Source organism: Bidens hawaiensis, unplaced genomic scaffold (genome assembly GCF_021521415.1).
Source record: "Bidens hawaiensis isolate Kalapana, Puna unplaced genomic scaffold, B.hawaiensis_p1.1 tig00001920_1, whole genome shotgun sequence".
Classification (NCBI taxonomy): domain Eukaryota; kingdom Viridiplantae; phylum Streptophyta; class Magnoliopsida; order Asterales; family Asteraceae; genus Bidens; species Bidens hawaiensis.
This window is the reverse complement of record NW_027491107.1, coordinates 1,416,618-1,427,386: the sequence shown is the minus strand read 5'-3', so window position 1 is coordinate 1,427,386 and position 10,769 is coordinate 1,416,618. Positions and strand designations below refer to the sequence as shown.

The 10,769-nt window shown below is 33.6% G+C and overlaps 1 protein-coding gene across 2 annotated transcripts; it reads left to right on the top strand.

Annotated features, from left to right (window-relative positions):
• The first annotated feature begins 5,664 nt into the window (after window positions 1-5,664).
• Window positions 5,665-10,162, top strand: LOC143599778 (serine/arginine-rich SC35-like splicing factor SCL28). 2 transcript variants are annotated; one of them, XR_013147352.1, is made up of 7 exons: window positions 5,665-5,912; window positions 6,698-6,775; window positions 6,878-7,042; window positions 7,136-7,197; window positions 7,741-7,780; window positions 8,648-8,875; window positions 9,085-9,232. XR_013147352.1 is itself a non-coding variant. In XM_077077655.1 (7 exons), the coding sequence occupies exons 1-6, from the start codon at window positions 5,743-5,745 to the stop codon at window positions 9,326-9,328; spliced, it is 759 nt and encodes a 252-aa protein (XP_076933770.1). In that variant the 5' UTR covers window positions 5,665-5,742; the 3' UTR covers window positions 9,329-9,359; window positions 10,015-10,162. The 2 variants fall into 2 exon arrangements, 1 of the variants encoding a protein (XP_076933770.1); XM_077077655.1 differs by lacking the exon at window positions 8,648-8,875 and adding an exon at window positions 10,015-10,162 and having other exon boundaries at window positions 9,085-9,359.
• The last annotated feature ends 607 nt before the right edge of the window (window positions 10,163-10,769 follow it).

The window sequence follows — 10,769 nt, the reverse complement described above, 5'->3', positions numbered from 1 at the left end:
CATGACACATGTGCTACCACATGATTACAACCAACGAGAAAGCGCCAGGTGTCCCAGAGGACACGTGGCGCAGTGCGATTGGAGGAGGCCAACGAGGCTGAGCCCAACCAGTGGAAACCCTAGCACTATAAATACAGCATCAACTCCACTTTGATGACACATTCACACTCAATCATTGACAGTTACAAGCAGTGATATCACATTCAATCATATTGAATTATATTCACTCACAGTCAGTTACAGAAAAGACACAGTCACACAATCAAGAGTATTCAGCGATTCAGCAATACTCTTGAGATTCACTGACTCACACATTATTATCTTCTCCACAAAGATACTGATTCTCACGCCGGAGGGTTACCCCAAAGAGGACCCCTCTGTCCCTTTCTGAGGGGTAAGTAACGGCGCTGTTCATTTTGTAGGTGGAAGAACACGGATCCAGAAGAACCATCGGTGAAACAGTTTAATCATACCCGAGGAAAGTAGATCTGCTACCAGCGAGTAGATCCACGTTTCGAACCATCGGTAAAACAGTTTAATCATACCCGAGGAAAGTAGATCTGCTACCAGCGAGTAGATCCACGTTTCTTCAATCTCAGCACATGAATTTGAGTGTAACCATGAAGCATATTATGATGAAAACGGATCTCACACCAATAAACGTTTAACATGATATGACAACTTCTCGGAAAGTGGTTCCATGGATGTTTCTACTACTTGTTAATCTTGCAAACCAATTAAGCAATCGATTTGAGAGATTTTTTTAAAATATTTAACAAAACAAAAAAGAAAAAAAAAATCCATACCTTCCCTTCAAGGGTTATGGTGAGAGGCCTACAAGACCCGATCAATTCACTCGCCATCTATTTTCATAACAATTGATTTGTATAAATATATAACCAATTGCAGTCTTATTCTTTCAAAAGTTACCACTAACAAGCCCATATAGGATAATATATTATCCAACTGAATATATTGTCTTTAGGATATGTAAACTATATATATATATATGTAAACAGCCGTCACATTTAAAATGGCCCAAATTAAGGAATTAGGCCCAAAAAACAATGAGCGGGAAACTAAGAGCCAAAATGAACCACAAACTGACACGTGTTCCAGTTATTTTACTTTATTAGAATATATGTAGATGTAGATATTCTCTTTCTTCCGGTCAAAACATATATGGAGTCCACATATATATAGAATCACTATCTAATCTAACTATCTCTATAATTGTCTACTATTAAATCATATGTGTCGTTCTTATGTTGCGCCTCCCATTCTCTAAAGCCACCAGATTGTTTGATTTCTAAATGAAGGTTTCCCATGCATTTGACCCGAATTCGTGGGTATGAGTCTTACCAAACCTGGATAGTCTTTAAATGGGTTATAACATTTCATCCATTTGTGAATCTTTTTCATATTCAAACAATATTTTTAACGGATCATGGGTTTCACCAAACCCGGATGACCCTCAAACAGGTTATAACATCTCATTTATTTATGAAATAACCCTTTAATCATCAATGCATAATTTTCACGTGTTATGGGTGTTACCAAACCCTAATAGCCCTCAAATGGGTTATAAGTTCTCGTTTATTGGTAAACAATTTCATTATCTCGTTTACATGTTCTTCGTTGCTATCATCTCCATCGCCGGCTAACTTCCGATACTACCTGTAATCGTCAACTACATCAACGCCCCCTTTTTCATTAGACAATTATTTGTGTTCATGTTTGTTCATTTAAAAAAATCAACATGCTCATGTTTGTTCGTTAAAAATCTAAAAAACTTACACATCTCAATTGAAGAAACCCAAACGCTAAAAAATATAATAACAAACTAATATATAGGTATTAAATTAAAAACAAAACTACGTTAAAAAATAAAAATAAATCATTATAAAATAGCAAAACGATTAAAAACAAAAACTTAAATAAACTCCCGTAACACGGGAGGATCAAACTAGTTTAATCTATATATCAATACATATTTTAGGGCATCTGTGTGATGCAAAATTTAATAAAAATCACAAACTTTTCCTTAATTTATATGATTGAAGATGATATAGGAATTTCCAATGTGAATGCTCGAATCTATAAATTATGGATTTTGGGTAATCATTTGTAGCTTCCATTGATCAAGAATCACCAAAGAATGAGCTAATTATGATGGTTAGGTTGATTTTGAGAAAGAAACATAGTGTTGAAATTGATAGCTTTATACCGATTTTAAGCTTGTTATCGTTGAAAACTTGTTAACTCTAGTTTCTTTATATTTTTAGAACACGAATTATAAATCAAGTTTCAAATCATACCAAACAACTTAACAAATATCCTGAACGAGACATTTGCATCTCAAACTAATAAACCGACCAACATACTCAATTTAAATGATACAATTAAGTTTCAACCATTTTTAACTCCAAGATAAATATTGCCCATGTTGGGTTCCTAACTAACATTTTCTCTTACTTCAAACCTACATGTTCTATGTTTTCTCCTAGGAATTATTTAGGCCAATTTATGTTGTCATACAATTATTAATCAGTATAACCAAACTATGGGAAGATACCACCGATTGTGCATGAGCAGAAGTTACAGTTCTAGTCGTTACAATGACTATCGAGAGACCGTTGTTCTGACATTCAACATGGCCGCTCCCGCGCCCCATCGGGCCTCCTTGTTCGCAATGTCTCCTTCGATTATGGGTAAACTTTTCATATATTACTTTCTTGCATATGTTATTATCCGAATCGTTTTAATCTGTTCCATTAAGGTTGTAATTATGCTGTGACCTTGTTTAATAAGCCTGTTGTCCAAATGCAATTGTAGTTAGTTTGAATCTAAAGACCTGAATTGAAAATCATTAATTATGACCAAAAATGTGATTTGTTTTAAAAATGCTTACGTGTTCTTCCTAAGCGGAACCCTCTTCTATACTATAAAAGCCCACGTTTTGTAAAATTTTGAAGCATGACTGTAATATTTTGAAAAACAAGCTATCGATTCTCAAGCGTGATCTTGGATCTAGGTCTAGGTACTTTTTCAGAATTCATATCACCCAGGTCACTTTTTCTTAGTTGATGGTCGGATTCAAGCAACAAAATCTATGGCGTTATCATATAATTGAGTTTATTACTAAATAGGGAATATGGTTATGTACCTTGATATATAAATGATTTTTAACATATAACAGATTGCTATGATTTTTAACACATAAGTATATATGTCTTTTGATGTTAGAAAATATCAGAATTTTTAGTAAGTAGATCACTTGGCTATGTGAATGAAATCTACATAAATATTCATGCAAACTTGTAAAGTTCTCTGACTTTAAGAAAATGTTAGAATTTATAAGAGAATTATATGCAATTATTTTTCTACGTCTCTTTTAAAGAAATTTTCGTTTTACTGTACAAGACTTAGAATTGTTTTTACTAACCCGCAAGACTTAATGGTATAGTGACATAGTGTTTGTCTTTCTAAAATGAAAGTGGTTAGTTCAAATCCTTGCAAATACAATGTAAGGATTGTAGGTGGAAACTGTGTTGTTAACAAAAATAAAATAAAATTAAAAGTTAGCAAAGGGTTTTAAATTTACAAGTAATTCAATTGTTAGTTAAGAATAAACATCATGATACTCCCTTAATATTATGTAAATGTATAATATATCAACTAAAGACAGGTATAAAAATAAAGTAGAAAGAAACATAGTAAAGAGGCCGGAAAGACTAATTTGTGTGTTATATTGAGGAATGATAGGTTTTAGATTGTTGTTTTTCTTTTTGAAATGAAATTTACAAACTATCGTGCATAGCTTGAATTGTACATGTTGAATTAAAATTAAAGACTTTCAAGTTCTTTTACTAATAGAAAGACTTAGGGTGATCCACTGCATCGCAGTGGTGAAACCTATCTCGGTGAAGGCTTTGGCCCGGGCTATATCCCGGGTTCGAGTCCAAGGGGGCGCGGTTTTACCTATTCTACGGGGTTTCCGCGCATCTGGGGTGGGCCGGCCATGACAGTCCTGCTTGTGGGAATTTGGCCAGTACCACGTTTGGTTGCTTGGTTGGTCGTTCAAAAAAAAAAAAAATAGAAAGACTTTCGTATACTTGAATTTATAAAAATGTTTGTCTAAAATCTCCATGTGTTACCGCCCCCCTTCACTCTTCTTTATGGGTCCAGATTATCACACATGTATTGCGAGCTCAATTAATGGAAGCCATCACCCACATTAGTGTGTCACTTAAAACTTGAATTTTAGTTACCAAGTTATTAAAATTATATTTTAATTTTTATTTAGTAAAAAAAAGATATCAAAATGTTTACATTATAATTTTTACATATTATATTATTATCCTTGTAAGATTTATGAAAATTTATAAAGCAACTAAAGGAAAAAATAAATATAAATAGTTATAACCGAACGAGATTTTATGTTCGCGCTCGTTCATTAAGGAAATGAACGTGTTCACGAATATAAAAGATTGAAACTGATATATTCATTAATATGAATAATGAAAGCCTGTAAACGAACTGAACGAACAAGAGCATGTTCGTGCTCATTCATTTAACTTTAAACGTCCACGAACTCTTAATCGAACAAATATGTATGTGCATGTTCATTTATTTAAAAAATGAACATTTATGTTCGTTTGTTAAAAATATAAACAAACATAAATGAACATATATTTACAAATGTAAATGAACACAAACAAACCTAAACGAACATAAATGACCATAAATTAACAAATATAAAATCTTTAAGTAGATGTCTTATCCAAATAATATTTATTTTCTTCTAATACATACAGAAACATAAACGAACGGAAAATGTGTTCATGCTCGTTCATTTAATTATATGAACACAAACGTTTTGTTCATTTTCGTTCGTTTATTAAATAAACGAACTTCTCGTCTAACGGTTCACAAACAGTTCGTCGAACGTTCGGTTCGTTTACAAGCATAACCGCAAGGACAATGATTATGATACTATAATCTCAACAAACATATGCGAAATGACAAAAGAGAAACAAATTTTGCACCATCCTATTGTTTGTACCCATCCACTTTTCTAGAAAAAAAAATCTATACAGGAAAAAAATCGTCAAGATAAATTTATGGCTAAATCCAATTCCCAAGACAAGTCCCATGATGGTGCCTCGATGGTAAGAAGGTGGAAATCTTTTGTGGAGATTCAGATATCAACATTGGCACCACCCTATTTATTTTGTGACACCTGATTTATCTATCTCATTTTGGTTGTAAGACCGATCGGTGGGGGACGCCTAGTGGTGGCGTACACCATTTAAATTCCCAAGATAAGTCTAAGACATCTCTATGCACTCCCTTAACACTTCACAACCTTGATTTGACGTATCTAAGAACTCTAATCCCCGATAATGTCCTCGGAGAGGTATAAGCTTAGCAAATCCCGTCTAATACGTTGTTAATTTGGCTCTATTTTTACTCCCCACCCACAGGGATTCCACAGTTCTTACTAAATCTATCATTTGTCTTATTTTCACGTACCAAAACCATATCAATCTCCCATCTCTAAAATACATGTTACCACTATTTGTATACAATAACTTCATTTCTTGTTAAGTTCATCCTTAGGAAAATTCGTGTCTTGTGGTAGCATAGCATCAAACCAATAAAAATAATAATATTAATATTATATTTAGGGCAATTTGTGTCGTCATTGACACAGTAAACCAAACCAGACGAGACGAAACAATGGGAAGACATGAGAGGTCCGGGCGAAGCAGAAGCTACAGTCCTCCTCCTCGCCGTCGATACGATGATCAACGTGGCCGCCGTTACGATGACCACCGAGACCGTCGCTCCAATCGCCGCTCGCCTCCTCCCTCCGGCCTCCTCGTTCGCAATATCTCTCTCGATTCTAGGTCATAATTTACTTGCCTCAATTATTATTATTATCGATCAATTAGGTAATTATTAGGTTGTTAATATTAATTAGGTTTTAGAGATATGATTATAATTCGATTTTGTTGCATTACTATACGCATAACTTATTGTATCTTCAAATACAAAATTCAAACTAAGCAACATTCTTAATCCAAAACATAATCAATCACCATTAATTAAATATAAAGTTGACCACTTGGGATTATAATAATCATAAACATAATCATCTCTCCGTCGGAGAGGTTTTATTCCGACAAATGTCAATGAACCACGAGTTAGTTAGAGCAAGACTTTATAAATTAACAAAATCAATTGAACATTATGGTTCTTTTTAATAGTAAAATAGATAGTTTTATACTTAGAACTATGGAAAATCCATCATGCAAGATGTGATAGCCTCTCCAGGATGATTATAAATAGAAAACGATTTTCAATGATTTGCTTATGTACAACTGCAAAGTAGCAAACATTCTAATTGGATTCCATTTTTTAGTCATTCATTGAATGATAAATCACTACAAGATACGCGATTTAAATAAAGGAAAAGCCAATATTTGAAAGTTGTATCTAGAATGACCGGAAAAGTGGAAACAAGGCCATTTGATCATTATGAAGTATGAACAAATCCAAAGTCCTTGTAGACAAAGCCAATCTTCAATTCCCGATGACCATGGGACGAATGAAATCTGATACATAAATCAGTTACAAAAAGAAGATAACTTTTATTGTGTCACTTAAGTTACTTTAAGTTTTGTATGTGTAGGCCGGAAGATCTTAGAATCCATTTTGAACGTTTTGGTCCTGTGAAGGATGTCTATCTTCCCAAAAACTATTATACTGGGTATGATCTTTTTTCGCTAGTAGTTAACAACTATATTATGAAAAATTTCATCAAAAAGCAAGTAGTTTATTATAATGATGATTATGTTGTTGATAATTGCAGTGAGCCACGTGGGTTTGGTTTTGTGAAGTTCCGTAACCCTGAAGATGCAGCAGAAGCTAAACATGAGTTAAATCATTGTGTGATTGGGGGTCGTGAGATAGCTATTGTTTTTGCTGAAGAAAATAGAAAAACTCCCCGTGAAATGAGAACAACTAGTCAGATGAGGTCATTTTCACATGTCAATAATGTTATCCTTATGGTTGTTAATCACTTAATGCTTTGCTCTGTTCTGATTGCTTTTGCTTTCTTCTTCTTCAGTGGGCGTTATGGAGGAGGCTCTGGTGCTAGGCGGACCCCGCCTAGGTTTTCTAGACGTCGATGTTAGTTTCACTTGAACTATTAGCATTGATACTATTTTTCATTGAGATAAAAAAACATCTATATGGGATGGCATACATGTCTCTCTTTATAGGTGGCAGTTTTAACTGGTATAGTAAGTAATAAGGGGTTGATGTGGGTTATGATTTATCTCAAACGGGTCAATGTGCTCATATTAAAAATCAAGCTAAAAAGGTAACATGTCAAATGGTTAAGTGTAAGTTTTCATGCATGCAGCTTCGTAAATCTCTTTATTAAAAAACTTAAGATTATTATTGAACTAGTTTCAGTTTGACTTTTGTATTTATATTTAGTGCTTTATTTGTTTGAAAAATGGACACAAAAAAAGTTTACCATTCAGTGTCAACTCACTTTAAAATAACTCATTTTGGCCCATTATTCAACCTGTTTAAATAGCCCCATTATGCCACATTTATGCATTTTTTTCGTGTAATTCAGGATTATAATGTTGCATGCTACTTTGTTTGCTTTTGATATTTTTCCATCTCATGTTTTTGATATCTTTATTCTCTCTTCTAAAACAGCACATTCTCGCTGTTTCTCACCTGTCAGGCGTGATTTCAGGTTAAGATCATGTTCATCTCGTTTTTTTATTGCTTTGTATAATTTCGTCGATTTGCTGGCTGGTTATGGATTTAAAGTCTTTAAGAGGGTAGATTAAAATATGCTTGATTTAAATAGCTTTGCAATTCAATTCTCTTTTTGTTTGGAGATTTTGTCTTTTAATCAAGCGGTAAGTTCCATGAGAGTAGCTTCTTTTATTAAGGCTAAAGATAAAAAGCTGAATTAACCTTAAGCTTTTCTATTTCTTCTATCTCAAAGGAGTTTCTACTTGAAAGTGGAATATATGTGGAATTTTAATGATATCGGCGATATTGATCTATTTAGCTAGTTATTTATTGTTTGATCAACCTAACTTCGACTTCATGCATTTTTTAGAGTTCTGGGTCATGGTTTAATTTTACATTGCACACTTTAATTTGAGAAATATTGTATGGTTTTTGCTGTTGGAATTGAAATAGTTTATTTTGCAAGATAGTGCCAAAGCAAATGAATGTTAAGGTTAGTGGCTGTTCATTCCCTAAGTGAGTATGATTATGAGTGATATCGGATTAGAAGCGTTATCTTGGATTTTTTTCTCGTAGGAAACAAATTACGTTAAGTTAAGTTAATTTCAACTCTTAGCTGTAATTGTATTTTTCTATTATATTTTGTCATTTGTGGATTTGCTGCTTGCTGCGCGTGTTTTGTTTCGAATGCAGTTGTTAATTTCTGCTCTATGGACAAGGCGCTTTTCATTAAGTCTGAAATTGAAAACTAATCTATTTGGCATACACTTAGATTTCTGCTGCTTGCAAATTTCGCAGTGTTGAAACTCGTCTATATGAATGTATGAAGTTTAATAATATATTGCTTTGCATATACCAACAGTCAAGAAAGAAAATAAAGATTAAAGTTGGACCCACGAGAATAGAAGTTTATCAGTCATGTATTGCTAAAGAAAGATAGAATATAGAGATTGAGATGATAGCTGCAAAAGCTTTCCAATTCCAGTTTATTGATCATCACAAATTGGTTGTAAAGATCTTTAGTCGGACCCGCTTTTGGAACAAAAGCTAACCTATAATCTTCCTTTTTTTACCAACTGTTCGGGTAAAGGTAATAACTAATAATACCTCTAGCACAATGTTTGTAGTTTGTACAACCTACAGCAGTTAAGAGTTAGGGTTGCTTCGTTCACCTATTGTTTCTAAGTAGATTAGATACAATAATCCCACTTATGATTGGCTTTTATCAATGAAAATATGTTGTTGATATAGTACCAGAATTATATGATGGTAATTTATGGGATGTGATATTACATGCAGTAATAGAGGTCGGAATGAGTATTCAAGGTCACCACCACCTCATGATGATGATGATGGTAGAACATACAAGTCTAGACGTGCAAGTCCCAGGAAAAATGGCAGGGGGTCGATGTACACAGACCAGAGAGGCGGTTCTCATGAAAATTTGGAACCGTCGCCTGCGCAAGACTGGAATTCAAATGAGGTGGCGGCTGGTGGTGGGCGGCTTTCAAGGTCAAGGTCTAGGTCTCCTCCACATTATTAGTCTGTGGCTTCTATTCAACCTCTTGTTTCAGGTGTTTTTAAACTTTGATGGTTAAACGTCTTTTCAGTTTTTGTAAGGAGTTGCCAAGAATTGATTTCTGTATTTTGTGTTTTTAATTACTATTGATCTGGTGAGGCATATGACATTATGACTAGAAACTTGTCAGTGTCAATGAATGATCCTCTTAGTTTGGAAAACTAGTTGGTTTTATGAGTTTTGCAAGTAGTGTGATCAGGGTGTAAAGGTGACAAGCCGAGCCTGAGCTTATTAATAATTTTTCAGGCTCGAGCTGGGTCAGGCTTGACTGTTTTAATTAATTTATTAATTCATTTATTTATGTGAATATATAATGATTTATAGATAGTTATAATTATAATTTCTGCACATAGCAAAGTATATATCATAAATTTATACATAATAATATTTGTTATGTAGTTTATATATTTATTGTATAAAATAAAAAAATTCTATATGTATAAGTAGATGAAAATTATTGTAAACGGGTGAGATTGTAATTTGGTGGGTATGTTGTTTTTAGTCGAGCTCCTCGATTTTTAGTCGAGCTCCTCGATTAAGGTGGTCCTGATCCGAGCTGATCTTGAGTAGCCGCTCATGAGCGGCTCAGCTTGGGTCATTCGTACCTGTACGTGTGGTTGCTGAAATGTTGAGTGTGCATTCTTTTGCAGGTGAATGATGTTGATAGAAAGATGTGGCCAAAATTTTCCTGTTCAGAAAGTTAAAAGTTATGGTTTGAACTTTGATACAATTTAACTTTTTTGCGTTTGGAATGTAATGTTATTTTACTTTTTATGCTTAATGCAGTTTGCTAAATTTTTGTTTATACTTGTGGATATGAGTTTGATTAAGAATCGCTAAATATTTGAGAATCACTTTATGAGTAGTGTTAAAATACGCTTAAAGAAAACATTTTGTGGTTGGTGGCATTTTTGTGATTACTAAAAAAAACCTATAGTGTAATAACGATAGTTACAACATTGTTTTTAATAATCTATTCACTGACTAAAGACTCGTTTTGTTTTATCGATCTGTCATGATGGCCAAGGTGTAGTTCTCTGTTATTTGGTCGTCGTCTCTTGAAACGATTTAGTAGTAGTAAACCAAATGAACTCAACTAATTAAGGAACCGTGAGTTGAGATATACATTTTTTAAGTCTCTTTCACGCAACTAATAGCAACGATTAATTCTTTTTCGAGTTTCATTATCAAATGTCAAGAATATATAAGTTTTCATGTGTTGTGTTTCTCCCTCGCTGAAGCCAAGATAACAAAACAAAAGCTGATCTTGCATCTCGATTGCTTGGCGAGTGGATTTGGAGAGATGATGTTTTCCCAGCTCTTTTTCTTTCTTTTGAAAGTTAATATGACACCTCCATTAATTAAACAAACATTATTTCATTAAAAAAATATTAAAAGTTATATA